Source organism: Callospermophilus lateralis, chromosome 13, assembly GCF_048772815.1.
Source record: "Callospermophilus lateralis isolate mCalLat2 chromosome 13, mCalLat2.hap1, whole genome shotgun sequence".
NCBI classification, from domain to species: Eukaryota; Metazoa; Chordata; class Mammalia; order Rodentia; family Sciuridae; genus Callospermophilus; species Callospermophilus lateralis.
In genome coordinates, this window is record NC_135317.1 from 23045021 (window position 1) to 23065312 (window position 20292).

The window sequence follows — 20292 nt, forward strand, 5'->3', positions numbered from 1 at the left end:
AATGGATTCTAGGAGCTAATACAGTACCGACTAGCATTAAAAAAAATAATAATAATAACGCAGAGAAAGAAGTCATTAAAAATGGACCCAGTTTTCACCTCACTCATGGAGAAGCCACATCAGGGCAGTTTCTTAGATATCACTCATTCCATGAATCAAGAGTATAGGAGTTGGATTTGACTTGAAATTCCATGGGTTATGAATTCCATCAAATATCATAATTAAAACTCCACATGGATTCCCTTAAACACCTCTGGTTTTATTTTTTTGCTCAATTTTATATCCAGGGTAAAGCAGTGTTCCATCTCCCCTACAGAAAGGTATTAGTCCTTTCTCTGCTTCCCCCAATTCCCCTGTTTTCTAAAGCATTCCAGTTCTAATCCTTGATCCATGTCACCCCTCAGCCCCCTATTCCTAACAGCCTTCTCAGTGAGGTTCAAGTGTATGCTTTTTCTTGTATATGTGGTACACTCATCCTAGAGAATTCAAAACAGTATATCTCCTAGGGAAAAATGTTGAAGCTAGCATACAATTTTATTTTCTTTCTTTTTTTATTTTATTTTATTTTATTGGTAGTATTGAGCATCAAACCCAGGAGCACTCTGCCACGTATTTGCATCTCCAGTACCCTCCCCACTTTTTAAGGATTTTATTTTGTGACTGAGTCTCACTAAATTGCCCAGACTGGCCTTGAACTTGCCAATTCTCCTGCCCTAGCCTCCTGATTAGCTGCAATTCTAGGCATACACCATTACACCTGGCTAACAGATCATTATCAAAAATTATATTGATAATTTTGCTGAGCTCATATTTGCAGTTCTCTGCAAATGGACAAGTCTCTTTTAGGGCAAATGAGTGAAGTAAAAATAGAAGTAATTATTTTCTTAAGGCAGATTAATGGCTATTTCTTAGGACTAAAGGATGCACTCTCTTTTTTTCCCCACTCTCTTCTCATTCCTGCTTTTCTATTTCCACCCTTCTCTCCTTCTCCATGCCCATCTTCTCCTCCCTCTCCTGTAGGGCTAAACATTCCTCAAATCTCTGAGATCTGTTTGTTGTTCAACCCAATGGGAAATACACTGGGGAAACTTTGAATCCTTGCCAACTGTAAGAGCCCACACTGGTTGTGCCAGTTTCCCTAGTAAACTAAGGAGGCTGGAGGTTTCACAGCTGGACCTTGGAGAAAATACTGTGGACAGGGAGAGAAAAATAGGGTGCTCAGCATGTTGCTGAGGGAATTGTGGGAAAGAGACACACCATCCTCATTGACACTAGGCACATGAACTAAGGATAAGAGCTGTGCCTAAGGCTCCACTGACCACAGCATTTTGGTGACACTTCTCATTCCCCTTAGAACATTCAGTCTGCATCAAACTCTACCTCACCTTGGAGTTTATATCCACGTGATGTGGGAACTGGGCATTAATGTGCAGTCTGTGCATAAAGAGGAGCTTGGGTGTATGTATGCTGGGCTAAGAGTAGGGACTTGGGTATAAATTCAGAGATTTTAATACATCCCAAGAGGATCATCCCATAAACCCTCTCTTTTATGGGTTCAGAGTATGATGTAATTAATACCCCTTCTCTTCTTTCAGTGCTATTCATCACCTATCTTTATTTTTCATATTCTGAAGAATATTGACCTTGAGATATTGACATTGCTACCGGAGTTTCCTCCTTCTAGACAGGATGGCAAGGATTTCTGAATTTGGTAGAGGCAGTTTGGAAGCAGGGTCCACTATTTCTGGTTATTTTCCTTGCTTTTTCTCATATTAAAATAAAACAAATGCTTCACAATAAGGGTGTTTGGTTTTTTTGAAAATGAAAATAATCCTCACAAATTCCAAAAGTTTAGAAAATAAAAAACAATTGTGCATTTTCTCTGATGACTTCTCTAAGCAAACGTATGGGTTGTTGTGTGTGTTTTATTTATTTATAAACTTAAAGTCATCATCACCATATAGATTATATGTCTTTCTTTTATTAACATAATTACTTATTCAATGATTCCAGTATATTTTGCTTGTCCTAAAAATATGCACCTATTTAACTTGTTTAATATCCTAATCATTAAAGCAAATTAGAGCATTTATATTAGTTGATTGTGTCACTCATTCTTTCATTCTTCCTACAAAACTTTACCTTACATCTTCTGTATTTCAAATGTTTTTTATGGATAAATAATCCAGGAGTAATTGTGCAGTCACAGAAGAATAACATACTAAGAGGTAACATATCCTCAGATTCCAGGGATTTGGGGATGGGGTAATTAAGGACCATGATTTAGTGTATCACACTAGCTATGTGATTATTCTGAGACAGCCAGGCCTGCCTGAGTTTCCTAATCATCCTGATAGAAATAATTGCATCAACAGGCCCTAGATACTTGAATCTATAAACTTTCATCTCAGAAAGGAAGGAGAAAACTACATCTATAAAAATATGTTCTTTCAAGGCTGTTGTCCCTCTCAGCTCCCATAGGACTGTACTCATGCCTAGGACACACTTCTGGTGACCACTCCCATTTTTACTACCATTATGGTTTAGATATGTGGTATCCCCCAAAAGCTGATGTGTGAACAATGCAAGAAAGTTTAGAGGTGAAATGATGGGATTGTGAGCACCTTAACCTAATCAGTGCATTAATCCCCTGATAAGTATTAACTGATGATAACTGCAGGCAGGTGGGTATGGCTGGATGAGTTGGGTCATTAGGCCATGCCTTTGGGGTATATATTTTCTCTGTCTCTCTCCCTCTCTTTACTTCCTAGTATGATGTTCTGAGCCACTTTCCTCTACTGCAGTTTTCCACCATGATGTTCTGCCTGACCTTTACTCCCAAGGAATAGAGCCAGCTGTCTGTGGACCCAGACCTCTGAAACCATGAACCCCCAAAATAAACTCTTCCTCCTTAAAATTATTCTTGTCAGGTCTTTTGGTTAGAACAGTGAAAATGCTGATTAAAACAACTACTTAAAATACATTGCACACTAAGTAATTCTGTGACTCTTTCCTTTCTTTCCCATGCCTCTATTCAGACTCCAGTTTCAAGAGTTCCATCATAGGTGTCTATTATTTCCTCTTCCCATTCTTTCAACCCCCACATAAGTTTACATATTCAAATTATGCTAAGTCATTAATTAAATGTGCATTGCTCGGATTTCCTTCTCCCTCCAGCCCCCTTTCTCTCCACATTTCACCTAGATTTGCTGCTGGGTGAGGTTTTAGTATTAAATAGGAAAATAACTTTATATTATTTTTTAAAGGCAACAAAAATTTAGCCCCTTTTCTTCCTGATATGTGAGCAGAGTTCCAGTGAACATGAATTTGACAAACCGCATGGATTAGAAATGATGTGTCCAACCACCAGAGATGTCTCCCACATCAATATTGATTAGCAGGGGTTAAAGTCAAAGTGATGACAAAGGCCTCCATGTCAACTTTCATCAAAATGTGGGTAATTGGGATGTCCATAAAATCTACAATGAGAAAAAAATGTACACAATATCAGCTCAGTACTCCATTTCTAGAATGGTAAAGAGATTTCCAAAAGCATCCATTAGGTCATGTTGATAATTTTGTTTCCTTGGATCAAGGTTGTAAGCTATGCCTTTCTTAATTTCATGAGCATGACATTATATTAAGTATTTTCTGGAAATCATAATTAAATTGTTCAAATTCTATTTTCTCACCTGGAATTTAATACAGAGAATACACCAAGGCAAAAATCTAAACATATTTTTATCCCCATTCACATCTGTCAGAACAGGAAAGTAGTTTCTCATCCCATCTTATTTCCTTCAGTTCTCAATGAAACTTCCAGTTCTCAGTTTTCTCAAAGAAAATTGATTCTTTCTTGCTGAACAAGGACAAGTGCAGACATTGGTCAACACTGAGAAAATTATTTCAGGCTGTGTAAATTACTGCCAGCAACTTCACTTCCATTGTGCTAATTCATTAATTATTTACTTATTGCCCATCACACTCAGCATGTTCTGTTAAATTCATAAATGAAAAGAATTGCATTTATAACATACAGTTCCAAATCTTAAGAGTTTACCATATAATTTGGGGAAGTGTAGACTTTTCAAAGAAGATAAAATATAAAAATCATTATTTATTATAATGCTTAGGTAGCAATAATTATTCATTGCTTGCCACTCCCTCAATCTCTGATCTCTACATAACTCATCATCTTTCTCTGTACTAATGAAAATATTAGTAATGACATATCTACCAATTTTTGAGCACATACAATTTTATAGTATGCTAATCTCTTTCATACAGTATCACATTTGTTTCTAATATGAGTTAAATTCTCAAAGGCAAGAGGAATCTGTTCTCCAGCTTACCTTCATAATATATTTTCTTAGATTTTGTAACCTCAGAGTATGAAGGAAGGGTAAAGATCATTTGTTGGCTATATATTCCCTTTACTAAGGCTTCGCCCCATGCTGTCCTTCAGTTTCAGTCTCTATTCTCTAACACTTCTTTATCCTCTGCATCGAGATTTCTGTATTTCAGGAAAATCAAAGCCCACTGTTTCTATTTATCCACTAATGACAGTTATTCTGTAGACAAAAGCAGTTTCTGTGTCTGAGCAAATGTGCAGCAAAAAGGAAGAGAGGGACTTGAAACTATCAAAGCCATTAAACTGAAAGAATCTAATGAACAATTTTATATGGAGGAGATGAGAGCTTCTAACCACAGGGTTGATGGAGATGCCCTTAACCTGATAAGAAATTAAGAGATAAGGGAGAAGATATAGAAAACTTGTTTTAAAAACACTTAACAACATTATATTGGTGATAACAAAAGTGTATATCCACTACAAACTCATAGGATAGAGAGACCTACTTTCAGGTGTACATTCAGCAATGATATTGGTTTATCTGGATCATTCCATGGAATGAGAAGTGCCCAGGTGCATGTGTGGAATCCATGCAGACCCTGGTTCCACTCACAGAACAGGTCTCTGGCAAGAATCTGAGACAAGAACTCATAAAAGCTCCTGTCTCATCCCTGACTCAAACTGGCCTCTGTCCTCCATGTATTGAGGTAGCTTTCAACAATGATGTTATATTCATCCCCAGGAATAAATTGAGGCACTATATTTATGGAAGTTACTTACACATCCTCAACAGGGTAGTATCGAACATTCCTATTGAGGTCATCTAAGATTTTCATGTCTTCTGGAGTCAATTGAAATTCAAAAACCTATCATAGAAGTAGATTTTCATTATTGTTATATTGCACATTGTCAATCTGAGAAATATAAATTACTCCAACTGAATGGTGCAGAGGCAATTTTTAGAACAGATGAGAAGGTCTGGGGAGGTTGTTTGCTAGGCAAGCACTTGTCCTTGATGCACAGTGTCCTGGGTTTGACCATGAACACAGCTAAATAAATAAATACAATTAATGAGAAGTTTCAAAAGTTATTAAAGATATCAATAAAAACACTTCAGCTGTTAAAGAACACCATGTGAAAAAGAGAAATCCGAGTCTTTATATAATACATTGAAATCACTTTATACTACAGTTGAAATATCTTAAAAGAAAATTACATTAAGTTCTGAACAATATGATTTAGTAAGATTTGTGGCTGGATTTCTATATCCTATTAATAACCAGAATAAAAAGATTTTTCCTATAATTGAAGTCTTAAATTGTCCAAAACAAATGATGTTATCATCATCAAATAGTATCAAAGCTGGATTGAAAATTATCTCATTGTCTAAATTAGTGTTAGATTAAGACAAAAAAAAAAAAAGATGATCACTGCCAGGCATAGTGGTGCACACCTGTAATCCCAGTGATACAGGAGGATTTGCAAGTTCAGTGTCAGCCTCAGTAACTTAGCAAGGCCCTAAGCATCTTAGTCAGACTCTGTCTCAAATTAAAATATAAGAAAGAATGGAGATGTGGCTCAGTGGCTAAGTGCCACTGGGTTCAATCCTCATTAAGAAAGAAAGAAAGAAAGAAAGATAGATAGATAGATAGATAGATAGATAGATAGATAGATAGATAGATAAATGCTAGCATGTTGAAACTAATGGATCCATAAATCTATAGGAATACTCTAAAATGGGATGGAGATGTCAAAAATATAGGTAAGATTAGATTACTCTTTAAATTTTCTTGTACACTGGGAAATTTTCAAAATTAGAAGAAAAACTTATTAGAAGAAAATCAAAATCATTGGTTTTCTGTTATTAAGACATAGACTGGAAGATAGGGTTAAAAAAATAAAGACCCAACAATACGCTGTCTGCAAGAGACTCACCTCCTAGGAAAAACATCCACAGACTGAAGGATGGGAAAAACCATATCACTCATGTGAATCATGTAAACAAGATGGATTTCCGTCTTCAAATCAGATAAGTGGACTTCAAGCCAAAATTAATCAGAAGGGACAAAGAAAGACATTTCATACTGCTGAAGGGAACTATACATCAACAAGGCATAATAATTGTAAATATCTATGGCCCAAACAACAGAGCATCTACATACATCAAACAAATTCTTCACAATTTGAAGAATCAAATAGATCACAGCACAATAATACTGGGTGACTTTAACTTTCCTCTCTCACCACTTAATATATCTTCCAAACAAAAACTAATATAGAACTAAAAATTCAATCAATAATTTAGACTTAACAGACATATATAGAATATTTCGTCCATCAACACGTGAATATACTTTTTTTCTTCAGCACATGCATCCTTCTCTACAACTAACCATATATTATTCCACAAAGCAATTCTTAGTAAATACAAAAGAATAGAGACACTACCCTGCATTTTATCAGATCATAATGGAATGAAATTACAATTCAATGATAAACTAAAAATTAAAGCTACTTCAACACCAGGAGACTAAAAAAATATGATATTGAATGATGAATGGATAGCAGAAGAAATCGGAGATGAAATTTAAAAAAAAATACTTAAAGGTAAATGAGAACACTGATACAACATATCAAAACCTTTGGGACACTATGAAGGTAGTGCTAAGAGGAAAGTTCATTGCATTGAGCTCATTCATTAAAAGAACAGAAAATCAATGAATGAATGAGCTAATATTACATCTCAAAGCCCTAGGAAAAAATAAGAATAAATCAACACCAAAAGCATTAGAATAGAAACAATATTTAAAACCAGAGTTGAAATTAATGAAATTAAAACAAAAGAAACAATTCAAAAAATTGGCAAAACAAAAAGTTGGATCTTTGAAAAAATAATAAAATTGATAAACCATTAGCCATGTTAATAAAGAGAAAGAGAGAAAAAACTCAAATTACTAAATTCATAATAAAAAGGAAATATCACACTGACACTACTGAAATAAAGAAGATAATAAAAATTATTTGGAAAACTTATACTCCAATAAAATAGAAAATCTTGAAGACATCAACAAATTTCTAGAGTCATATGATCTACCCAAACTGAATCAGGAGGATATATACAATTTAAACAGATCAATTCTAGCAATAAAATAGAGGATGCAATCAAAAGCCTACCAACCAAGAAAAGCCCAGGAACAGACTGATTCACAAACACATTCTACAAGATTTTCAAAGAACTAATACCAATACTCCTCAAATTATTCCATGAAATAGTAAAAGAGGGAACCTTTCCAAACTCATTCTATAAGTCTAGTATCACTGTGAGAGCAAAACTGGACAAAGTCACATAAAGGAAAGAAAACTTCAGACCAAAATCCCTGTTGAACTCAAATGCAAAACTTCTCAATAAAGTTCTGGCAAATCAAATACAAAAACATATTAAAAATATAGTAGACCACAATCAAGTGGGGTTCATCCCAGGGATGCAGGGTTGGTTCAATATACAGATATCAATAAATGTAATTCATCACATTGATAGACTGAAAAATAAGAATCACATGATCATCTCAATAGATGCATAAAAAGCATTTGACAAAATACAGCACAACTTCATGCTCAAAACACTAGAAAACTAGAGATAATAGGAACATAGCTCAATATTGTAAAAGCTATCTATGCTAAGCCCAAGGCCAACATTATTCTAATTGGAGAAAAATTGAAAGTATTCCCTCTAAAAACTGGAACAAGACAGGGATGCCCTCTTTCACCACTTCTATTTAACATAATTCCTGAAACACTGACCAGAGCCATTACACAGATGAAAGAAATTAAAGGAGTACAGATAGGTAAAGAAGAACTCAAATTAGCACTATTTGCTGACAATATGATTCTATACCTGGAAAACCCAAAATATTCCACCAGAAAATTTCTAGAACTAGTAAATTAATTCAGCAAAGTATTAGGATATAAAACCAACATTCATAAATCAAATGCATTTCTGTACATCAGTGATGAATCCTCTGAAAAGGAAATGAGGAAAACTACCCCATTTACAAAATAAAAAATAAAATACTTGGGAATCAACATAATGAAAAAGGTAAATGACCTCTACAACAAAAACTAAAGAACCCTAATGAAAGAAATTAAAGAAGACCTTAGAAGATGGAAAGATCTACCTTGCTCTTGGATAGGCAGAATTAATATTATCAAATTGACTATACTACCAAATTTAATGCAATTCAAATCAAAATCCCAATGGCATTCCTCATATAAATAGAAAAGGCAATCATGAAATTCATCTGGAAAAAAAAAGAGACCCAGAATAGCTAAAGCTATCCTTAGCAGGAAGAGTTAAGCAGGTAGCATCACTATACCAGACCTTAAACTATACTACAGAGCAATAATAACAAAAACAGCATGATATTGACCAGTGGTACAGAATAGAGGACACAGAGACTAACCCACAAAATAACAATTATCTTATATTAGACAAAGGTCCAAAAACATGCACTGGAGAAAAGACAGCCTCTTCAACAAATGGTGCTAGGAAAACTGGAAATCCATATACAACAAAATGAAATTAAACCCCTGTCTCTCACCATGCACAAAACTCAACTCAAAATGGATCAAGGACTTAGGAATAAAACCAGAGACCCTGTGTCTAATAGAAGAAAAGGTAGGCCGTAATCTCCATCATGTGGAATTAAGCCCCAATTTCCTTAATAAAACTCCTATGGTGCAAGAATTAAAATCAAGAATCAATAAATGGGATGGACTCAAACTAAAAAGTCTCTTCTCAGCAAAAGAAACAATCTTTGAGGTGAATAGAGAGCCTACATATTGGGAGCAAATCTTTACCCCTCACACATCAGATAGAGCCCTAATTAATCTCTAGGATATATGAAGAACTCAAAAAGCTAAGCACAAAAAAAAAAAAACCAACCAATAAATGGGTCAAGGACTTAAACAGACATTTCTCAGAAGAAGATATACAATCAATCAACAAATATATGAAAAAATGTTCAACATCTCTAGCAATTAGAGAAATGCAAATCAAAACTACTCTAAGATTTCATCTCACCCCAGTCAGAATGGCAGCTATTAAGAATACAAATAGGGCTGGGGTTGTGGCTCAGCGGTAGAATGCTTGCTTAGCATGTGTGATGCCCTGGGTTCAATCCTCAGCACCACATAAAAATAAATAAATAAATAAAAGTATTGTGTACAACTAAAAAAAATAAGTATTTTAAAAAAATAATACAAACAACAAAAAGTGTTGGCGAGGATGTGTGGGGAAAAGGCACACTCATATATTGTTGGTGGGACTGCAAATTGGTGCAATCACTATGCAAAGTATGGAGAATCCTTGGAAAACTGGTAATGGAACCACCATTTGACCCAGCTATACCACTCCTGGGTCTAGAACCAAAAGACTTAAAAATCAGCATACTACAGTGACACAGCTACATCAATGTTCATAGCAGCTCAATTCACAATAGCTAAACTATGAAACCAACCTAGATGCCCTTCAGTAGATGAATAGATAAAGAAAATGTGGGATATATACACAATGGAATATTATTCAGCATTAAAACAGAATAAAATCATGGCATTTTCAGGTAAATGAATAGAGCTGGAGAATATAATGCTAAGTGAAATTAGCCAATCCCAAAAACCAAATGCCAAATGATTTCTCTGATTTAAGGATGCTGATTCATAATATTCTGCAGGGGGTAGAGTGAAAGGATTAAATGAACTCTAGACAGGGCAAAGGGGAAAAGGGGAGGAGGGGAAGAGAGGGGGCATAGGGGTAGGAAAGGTGGTGGAATGTGATGGTCATCATTACCCTAAATACATGTGTGAAGACACAAAAGATATGTACAACCAGAGATATAAAAAAATGTGCTCTATAAGTGTAATATGAATTGTAATGCATTCTATTGTCATATATAAAAAATTAAAATTTTTTAAAAAAATTAAAAATACAGCACACCTTCATGTTCAAAATACTAGAAAAAGTAAAGTTAATAGGAACATAGCTCAATATTGTAAAAGCTATCTATGCTAAGCCCAAGGCCAACATCATTCTAAATGGAGAAAAAATGAAAGCATTCCCTCTAAAAACTAGAACAAAACAGAGATTCTCTCTTTCTCCAATTCTATTCAACATCCTTGAAACTCTAGCCAGAGCAATTACAGAGATGAAAGAAATTAAAGGGATACGAATAGGAAAAGAATAACTCAAATTATCACTATTTGCTGATGACATAATTCTATACTTAGATTGAAAATCACCTAATTCAGCATCTTCCTTTAAAAAAAAATGTGATTTGCACAGGATTGCACAGATCACTGCTGACTTAATATTGAAACCCAAGCCTCCGTTTTCTGTCCAATCCTAATAATCTCCAGTCATGTTGTCTTCCTACTGCCATGGCAGGATGAAGAAAATGGTAGAAATATATCACACATGCATCAACAAAAACAGAGAAGCTAGCTCATCATAAATATGTTGAGAGTTTAAAAAGCATACATGCCAAGGATACTGCATAGAGGAACCCTGAAACCCAGAGCCCCTCAACACCTGCATGTTCTCTTTGATCCTCTTCTCATTGAAACTCTTGACCAGGGCCACAACCCCACGCTGCAGCTGGTAGCGGAGAGCAATCAAGGCTGGAGTTCGATTGTGCTTTTTTGCCAAGGCACCAAGAACTGGATCATCCAAAAGAATAGGGGTGTTCTGGTCAGTCCTGGAAGAAAAGGCAGAGATACTGGAGTCCTGAGACTGAGTATTTACTTTGTAAGGAGGCTCCAAAATAGACCAAGCTCTATTTAGACTACTGTAGACCAGGGATCCTCAAATGTAGTCCCTGGACTGGCAGCATCAGTGTCATAGGGGATCCACTCACAAACGCAAGTTCTCCTCTGTCCTTGAGCCCTTCCATGGGTAACCCTACAAAACAAACTGAACATGGCGGCATGCACCTGTGATCCCAGCAACCTGGAAGGCTGAGGCAGGAGCACTGCAAGATTTAAGGTCAGCCTCAGCAATTTGACAAGACCTCATCTCAATAAAATTTTATAAAAGGGCTTGGGATGTAGCTCAGAGGTAGAGAGTCCTTGAGTTCAATCCTCAGTACAGAAAGAAAGGGAGAGGGGTAGAAAGAAAAGGAGAAAAGAAGGAAGAAAACATTATAATAGAAATATAATAATAGAAATATTTCGTCACTGATGATGTTTTAGGTGAGCTTCTTGTCCTTATTACCATCTGTCTCGGGTACTTCCCACAGCACCATAAGCAACCAAAACAATGTCTTTTGACTTGCAGAAGTCCAGCAGTTTTCTCTGGTTGAGAAAAGGATGACATTCTACCTGTGGTGGACAAGACAGAAGGTATCAGATTCTACTAAATGCTAATGTTAATATGAAAACAAAATGTCAAAGTAACAGAAACTGATTTTTTTAAAAAGCTATAATATAAAATTTGAGATGAAAAAATTAACATCAAGTAGCAATGCGCTTTTTAAATATTAATTCAGTACTTCTATACTATACCCTGAATTTTGTTTTTCTTTTTGAGGCATTTCTAAGAAGAAACAACTTTGTGGACCAGATCTTGGGTGCTAAATACCCTTTTAACTGTAAGGAGACATGCATAATTCCATATCTGGAGTGGGGAAAGAATTCTTCCAACCTTGAACACCAAATCATGCCAAAAACAAAAATTTGGTCAAAGATTCAGGAGGGCAAGTCTGAATGACAAAGTACCATGGGTAGGGATCTCTCTAGTGATAGCTGAATAGATTTCTGCTCCAAAGCAATAATGAACAAAATAGGATCATTTCTAACACATATTGTAAATAAAGGTATTAATGCCCATAGTAATAGAGAGAAAGAGAACAAAAATACTTGCCCCTACTGATGCTTATTATTACAATAACTCTACACAATGTAAATAAAGGCAAGCTATTAAGGATTCCACTATTTTAAAGGAAAAAGTTGCAGTTTATCTTTTAAAAAAACATTTTTAAAAAATCCTAATTTACTTATTTTTTTCACATGTTGATGAACCTTTATTTTATTCATTTATTTATATGTGATGCTGGGAATCGAACCCAGTGCCTCATACATGCTAGGCAAGCGCTCTACCACTGAGCCACAACCCCAGCCCTGCAGTTTATCCTGATTTGATATGTTGAAATTTTGTACAAGAAAGTGTCAGGCACAAAGAATAGTTAAAAGTGAGAATAATTGTTCACAAACCCCTATATAACAAATGAATTTAGACAAAAATGATCAATAGATATTCAACTAGTGGATCATATCTGTCATGGAACACGATTTCCTCTGTTGATAATTTTCACTCAACAGGTCTTTACTAATTCAAGGGGGGGAAACACACATTTATCAAAAAGAAAATCTGGCTACCACTAGCTGAGCCAAGAAATCACAATTAGCATCACCCACAGTGGGGTGATCTGTCATTATGTGCTTCCTCCTGGGCTGAACATGATGGTGACTTTTTTTTGCCGAAAATGGTTAACACCAGTATAATAAAGCATGTGGACCTAACTTCTAATTTATAAAACTTGGAATAGAGAAACAAGCTATCATTATGAGAACATAATCTAACAAATCTGAAATATTTGTCAAATCCTGTCCAGATATCCTGGGGAAAAAGAATTGGTGGTATTTCTAGGTTAAAAGAGCTTGAACAAAAGAAAAGAGCTTGACAAGGATTATGTGTGAACCACAATGATTTCCTGGTTTAAAAAGTATACAAGACATTTTGGAGAAACCATGGGAAATGTGAAGGTGGTCCAGATATTACACGGTATCAGGGAATAATTGATAACTTCCATAGATCTAATAATGCAACGGTGACTCTGGCAGAGAGGATCTTTATTCCTAGCAGATGTCTTCTGAGGTCTGTAGGAGTGAACACTTGTGCATAGGACATATTATCAAGACATTCAGCAAAATATTCCATGCGTGTGTACAGCTGTAACCTCATCACCTACCTACACGTGACAATGTGGCAAATATCAACAATTTTGGATATAGTTGAACACAGATGTTCTGTGTCATCCTTTCAAACATTCTAAAGGCTTGAGAGTGGGCATTGTTAAAAAATGAGGGTGAGGTTAGTATTAAAATCACATTAGCTTTTAACATTCACATCTGGAGATCACAAGGTTCTATCATTATATACCAAATTCATGAATTTTTTAAGCTATATTTTCCAATCAAAGACCCATACTCCATGACTGGAATTTGTTAAAAACAATAACTTAGAGTACAGGACCAGGAACAGAATAGATGTGCTTAAATAGCTGATTTGATGTCAGAAAGAAAGAAGGAGAAACTAAATGTGGTCAGGCACAGGGTCAGGTCTGTGTTCTGCTCAAAATCCCTCAGGGTTGATTTCATCCACTATTAGTATCCCCACAACCCCTCCTTCTAAGCCAGATGGTGTAAATTGCACATCTGAACCCCCTAGGAAAAAACCTTTTCCATTGCTCTGCGTTTATTTCCGTTGTCCTTGGTTACTGCCCCACTCCATGTTTTCATGCCATTTCTTTCTCTACATGGTGCTCCCCACAGGCCTTCTGTCTACACTGTCATCGGTCATCCTTCATAGCTCAGGCTAAGCCCACCATTCCAATTCTAAATAACTTCTACCTCCCTTCACCTTTACCTCTCTTTACTTCATAAACACAGCTTCTCCCAAGATGTTCCCAGTGTTTTGCTAAGGTATTGTCAAGGAGAGTCATATCTGAGCATCCTGTAAGCCCATACAGACAGAGGCTCTGTCTGCAGAATCTTCTAGTCCACAAAGGTACCATGCACAGGACAGGATGGCCAATGGAAGCCCGTCAGTGGCACAGGAAGAACAGAAGGAGAGAAGCCGGAGGGTGCTCACCTGGTTGCAGACAGGCTTGTATTTGAGCCCTGGTTTGTTCAGGATCATCTCCAGATGCTGGCAGTTAAAATTAGACACCCCAATGGACTTTGTCAACCCTGCATCCTTACACTTCTCCATGGCCTGGGGAGGAAGGTGTTGTGAAGAATAGCTCTTGTAGTTGTCAACAAATATGCCAGAAAGAATTGCTAAGAGGAAAAATGTGAAGAAATACCAACAAAGCCACTGGTATTGATGTCTAGATGAGGAAACTTTGCCAAGAAAATGGGAGAAAAATATAATGACACAAGAGAGAATCCCTGTGTCCTCCTTAGAAAATGGGAGAGATTACTGACTATGGACAGAGGGAGATGCCTATCCCCACTCTCCTCACTCCTTCCCCATTTCTCCCTATTACTCTCCAGTAATGCTTTCCTCCCAACCACTGCATCAGAACAGCCCTCATGAAGGCCGTGGATGTGGAAGTCCAGCGGTATATATCCCATTGTCAGAGTTGCAGGTCAGACCTGACTCTTCCTCTACCAACTTGCTCCTCCACACTCTCTCCTCCAAGTACTCACCTCCCATGTGTCACAGAGATCCACTGCTTCAGATATTGCTTTTCCTTGTTCATCTTTGGGTAATAATGACATCCCAGACTGGAATAGAAGCCGTCATTTTAGAGATTTCACCAAACTGTGTTGCAACAATTAACTATGCTGCCAGGTACTTTGGGGGGCGGGTGTGCATGGGACATTAAGTTTTCATAAAGAAGGTGGAGCTATATTCTAGATCCTGGTATTTGTAAAATATTTTGCATTTGAAGTGGTAAGGAATGTCCTTTGGAGACAGGTTTTTCCTTAATCCTTTAGATCTTTCATATGTAAAATAAATACTATGTTCTCAGGTCCTGGTGGGGGTTTCATAGAACTTCTGTTAATTTTTTTCAGCCCCTATACTTTCCTTTGGAAAACACTTCTCCCTATTGGGAAAGGCCATAAATAATTACATAGCCTTGATATCCAGTGATAAATGGCTTGTGTTCATGACCCAGGTGAAAGGATCAGAAATCCTTATGCCCCTGGACATATGATGGTCCAGGAGCATGCATATGAACCAAGCAGGGTCAGTATCTTGGTGGGGTTTTTTCTTAGATTAATATGGGTGTCAGAAAGCCAAAGTAACTCTCAAGTATTACCATCAATGAGTCTTAAACTGTCCCAAGGCATTATGTTTTACCAATGAAAAATGATGAGATGAAAATGAAGCCAACGTGTTGGAATGCAGGGATAAGGGAAGGTGGAAAGGAAACAAGTTACACCCAAACCCCTTACCTGCAAAGGTAGAGGAAAATGAATGAGAAATAGGTCAACATAGTCCAGCTGAAGTTTTTTCAGTGACTGTTCCAAGGATGGTTGGACTAAATCTGGTTTATGAAAAGTGGACCAAAGCTGCAGAGGTTAAAGAATGAAATTTGGAATTAATACTCTAGCCAGTTTTGTTGACAAAATTTTATCATCTAGACATCAATACCAGCTGGTTTGTTGGTATTTCTTTACAGTTTTCCTTTTAGCAATTCTTTATGGCATATTTGTTGACAAATGCATGAGTTTTGTTTTACCTAATGCAGAGACATTTTTCTGCTGGTTGGAAACTGTTGACCATCAGGGAAATATAACTCTCTTCTTTCCTTTGTTTCTTTTCATCTGTCTTGAACATATAAACCTTACTATTTGGCTATTGTCCATATACCTACTGAACATGGAATGAAGTGATCCAAGAGATAAAGTTCTTTCTCAAATAACAATGCCCATTATCTAAATTATGTTTGATTGAGTTACAAAATAGTAAACAAACTTAGTCTAAATCTCTTAGTTATTCTACCAGATGGGGAAGAATTTGTATCCTTTTTATTTAAAGAGTTGAAGAAACTGTTTAGAACAGGTTAACATGTGCAGAACACAGTAGAACACAACATAGATATGTCTTTTTGATAACTAAACATCTCTCTTATATTGCTGTCTCTGATTAACAAAGTAAAAATTGAGATTCAGAATAACATATTTTAGAAAGTCACCAAGAAGATAAGAAAAGCCATTATCCGGTCATAATTCTGATTATGTAGTCCATGATGAATCACACTGCTTTGATCTGATATTCGTAAAAGTAAAACAACTTCATATTATAGTCATAAATTTGGGCCCTCCAATGATGTGAAAGACACCATCTTTATCTGTTTTCTTTCCTAGTTTTAATACAAAAACTTGTAAATAAAAGTTGTACTAATAAGCAATAACTTACCAAAAAGCTACTGATCCAATCATATATTGTCATCTGCACACAATGGCATTAAATAAGTATGCACATACGTAATACCTTTGAAGTGTAGAATATGTCTTCTCTCTTCACAGTGCCATCTTCAATCTTGCTTTTAATGGCCAATCCTACCTCCTCTTCTACTTGGTATATATAAGCAGAATCAATATGGCGGAACCCAGCTTCTATTGCTAATTTGGTGGCCTTTATTACCTCACTCTTAGGAACCTGGAAGAACAATACAAAGAAGTATTTTAAGACCCATGCAATGAGAAGAATTTCAAATAGAAACAGTGGACTTCATGTGAATAAATTTCTCCTTATGTTATGGGGTAATTATGTATAAGTGGTAAAAAGAAGCTCAATTTACCTGGATCTTTCCCAGTAGAAAGAAAGTTTGGGCATCCCAAGAACACTTTCAATTCTGAGCAATCATTAGTTGATATTCTTTGGCATTTGAGCTTCCAAAGAATATGTCCATGCTCAGTGATTTGTTTGAAGGATTCACATTCAGCATATTTTTAGTTAATGCTACTATTTATATAGTTAATAAAATAAAATCATTTCAAAATAGAATCATTTCAAAAAACAAAGTCATGGGATGGAATATAGAAGAAATTTGATACAAAATTCAATGACTTCTCCCCCAGTAAATTGACACCCAACACAATAAGTTCCTGTGGCATTCAATTTTGAGAAAGAATGGAAAATCATCTTCAAGAAAAGCTGTTCAGAGACTAAATTCCTCATTTTTCTTTAATAGCTGGTTTCACAGACACTTTCTATTTGCACACACAAAGCTTCCAGTTTCCCAAGAAAAACAGAGTCATAAACCCTAATATTTGTATATATAGTTAAGATAGACATCAGTTAGAAAATGGTGAGAAACCCAAGTTACTTGCTAGACTGGTACCAATTTGAAAATAAACAATTCTATTTATAACAGTCTCTTATGTTATCTTTTTTATAAATAGCCGTTCTCACTAAAGAACAGGTCTACATACTAGGAATAAAGATTTGTAAAATACGGATACTGACATACCTCATTTTATTGTGTCCCACTTAAGTGGCATATCCCAGACATTGCATTTTTTTGTTAAATGAAGGTTGTGGCAACCTTGGGTGGAGCAAGTCTATTGGCATCATTTTAAAATGTTGCATTTTGAAAAAAATCTCACAATATTTCAAACTCTATTCTACATCTTGAAAATTCTCACAAATATCTCAAACTTTTCATATTCATTATGGGTATAATGGTAAACTTTGGTCAGTGATATTTGATATTGCTATTGTAATTGTTTGGGGTGCCATGAACCAGACCCACATAAGACAATAAACTTATTGGGAAAATACCTCATGGGTTCTAACTGTTCTACCAACTGTATATTTCCCCCACCCTTCCCCTTTCTCCCTGTCTCTCTACAATGCCCCTTAAATGTTCAACTGAAAGGAAGAGTTGCATGCCTCTTACATAAAATCAAAAGCTAGAAATGTTGAAGCATAGTGAGGAAGATATGTGGAAAGCCAAGATCGGTCAAAAATTAGGGTTTTTGTTTTAGTTAGCCAAGTTGTTATGCAATGGAAAAATTTTTGAAAGTCCTGCTCCAGTAACAGAGATGATAAGAAAGCAAAACAGCTTTCTTTATTGCTGATATGAAAAGCCCAGAATAATCAGTAGGCGTTCACAGGATCATACCACAATGCAGAGTATAGTATGATATCCTTCTCTCTGGATATCATACTATACTCTGCATTGTGCCCCTTAAATGTTCAACTGAAAGGAAGAGTTGCATGCCTCTTACATAAAATCAAAAGCTAGAAATGTTGAAGCATAGTGAGGAAGATATGTGGAAAGCCAAGATCGGTCATAAATTAGGGCTTTTGTTTCAGTTAGCCAAGTTGTTATGCAATGGAAAAATTTTTGAAAGTCCTGCTCCAGTAACAGAGATGATAAGAAAGCAAAACAGCTTTCTTTATTGCTGATATGAAAAGCCCAGAATAATCAGTAGGCGTTCACAGGATCATACCACAAGGCAGAGTATAGAATGATATCCTTCTCTCTGGAATATGGATTAGCTCTAGCCTGGAAAACTGATGACCACGTGATTTCCCCCTAAATCACACAAACTTGAAAATTCAAGCCAGCATTCACCCATCTTAAAACTTTTCTTTTTTTACAGACCCTGAAGCCCAAGACACTACTGTTACCTTATCAGGTACACTGGTGCCAAATCCTAGTACAGGAATGAAATAGCCATCATTTAGTGCCACACACTGATGTTTGTGATCCATAGCTGTCACTCCACTGGCTAAGCACACACTGTTCTGTCTTCTGCCTTCACAGGTTATTTTAACCACAAACAGGCTATGTTGAGTCTTCCTGTTCAGAGTTTATGGGTAAAGTGTCATGGAGGAGGAGCAAGTTTAAAGAAGTATTCCACAAAAATAAAACAGCATTAGAGACAGTTTACTTTTTATAAAAGTGGGTTCTTAAGTAAATTATCAAATAGTAATAATCATTAATTTCTTGCAAAAGAAATTTTTGTAATCAGAGTCCCCACATTATTGCAAATTATTATAAGACATTTGGTGATGATTATTGGCCATGCATTAAATAAGCAAAAAATACCAGCTACCAATTTCTTTGATACAATGAAGTCACCTTTTTATCATGTATCATTTCAAACAATTAACTATCTGTTATGGTTTGGATATGAGGTGTCCCCCTAAAAAGCTCATGTGTTAGTGAATGTAGCAATGTTCAGAGGTGAAATTATTAGATTATAAGAACTGTAACTTAAGCAGTGGGTTAATCCATTTGATGGAGTAATAATTTGAATGAATTACTGGGTGGTAACTGTAGGCAGGTGGGTTGTGTCTAGAGGAAGAAGGTTACTAGGGGCATGTATTTGGGGATTATATTTTGTCCCTGGCTCTTTTCTCTCCCCCTTCATCCCTTCCCTCCCTGTCTGTCTCTTTCCTTTCTGGCTACCATATTTTCCTCCACTACATCGTTCCACCATGATGTTCTGCTTTACCTCAGGCCCAAAACAATAGAATCAGTTGACCATGAAATGAACCTTTGAAACTGTGAGCAAAAGTAAACTTTTCCTACTCTAAATGGTTCTTGTCAGGTATTTTTGTCACAGCAACAAAAAGTTGATTAAATAGTAACTTTTTGTTAGCCCTTTTATTTTATGCACACAGAGAGATGCAAATATGTATACAACTTAGATAAAAGATAAATTGGCATATTTCAAAAAAGTGACCTTTGATTAAAAAAATTGAAAGTTGATATTGAAAGAAAATTTGCCTTTTGCATTTTTCATCAGCAAATTTCTTGTTTCTTTATAATATGAATATCTAGTGCTGACACTGGTGCTATCCTTACAATGTTGCAAAAAATTACTTGATAACATAGTTATTATAGTTATTCAGTATTTAGATATAATTTACAATTTTCTGAGTGTTTTATCTGTCATTCAGTTTCAAAAAAGTTTTTATAAAATATGGTTTATGAAAAAGTAACAAAATCCTATAATTACACTATTTAGAGACTTAGGCAAAAGGATCACAAAATTCAAAGGTGGTGACTTCATTAGACCCTGTCAAAAACTGCAAAAAAAACTGGTGGGGACAGGGGTTGGAAGTGTAGCTTGGTGGTAGAGGGTCCCTGGATTCAATCCTCAATACCAAAAGAGAAAATACACAAAAAAATTGTAAA

The 20292-nt window shown here is 35.9% G+C and overlaps 1 protein-coding gene across 4 annotated transcripts in view; it reads right to left on the bottom strand.

The window, feature by feature from the left end:
* Nucleotides 1–1905: 1905 nt before the first annotated feature.
* LOC143379360 (aldo-keto reductase family 1 member C1-like) overlaps nucleotides 1906–20292 on the bottom strand; it is a 33699-nt gene continuing 15312 nt past the window's right edge. For 2 of the 4 annotated variants that reach the window (XR_013088475.1, XR_013088474.1), the window contains 10 exons: nucleotides 18777–18948; nucleotides 16629–16796; nucleotides 15587–15703; nucleotides 14834–14911; nucleotides 14274–14396; nucleotides 11616–11722; nucleotides 10935–11100; nucleotides 5132–5217; nucleotides 3693–3859; nucleotides 1906–3479 (listed from right to left, as the gene is read on the bottom strand). Coding sequence is in view for 1 of the 4 variants with exons in the window: in XM_076831928.1 (XP_076688043.1) it covers nucleotides 3437–3479; nucleotides 5132–5217; nucleotides 10935–11100; nucleotides 11616–11722; nucleotides 14274–14396; nucleotides 14834–14911; nucleotides 15587–15703; nucleotides 16629–16796; nucleotides 18777–18948 (1060 nt within the window). In the remaining 3 variants the exon portion in view is untranslated. The remainder of the gene's footprint in view (nucleotides 3480–3692; nucleotides 3860–5131; nucleotides 5218–10934; nucleotides 11101–11615; nucleotides 11723–14273; nucleotides 14397–14833; nucleotides 14912–15586; nucleotides 15704–16628; nucleotides 16797–18776; nucleotides 18949–20292) is intronic. The other 2 variants (XR_013088476.1, XM_076831928.1) reach the window with 2 other exon arrangements.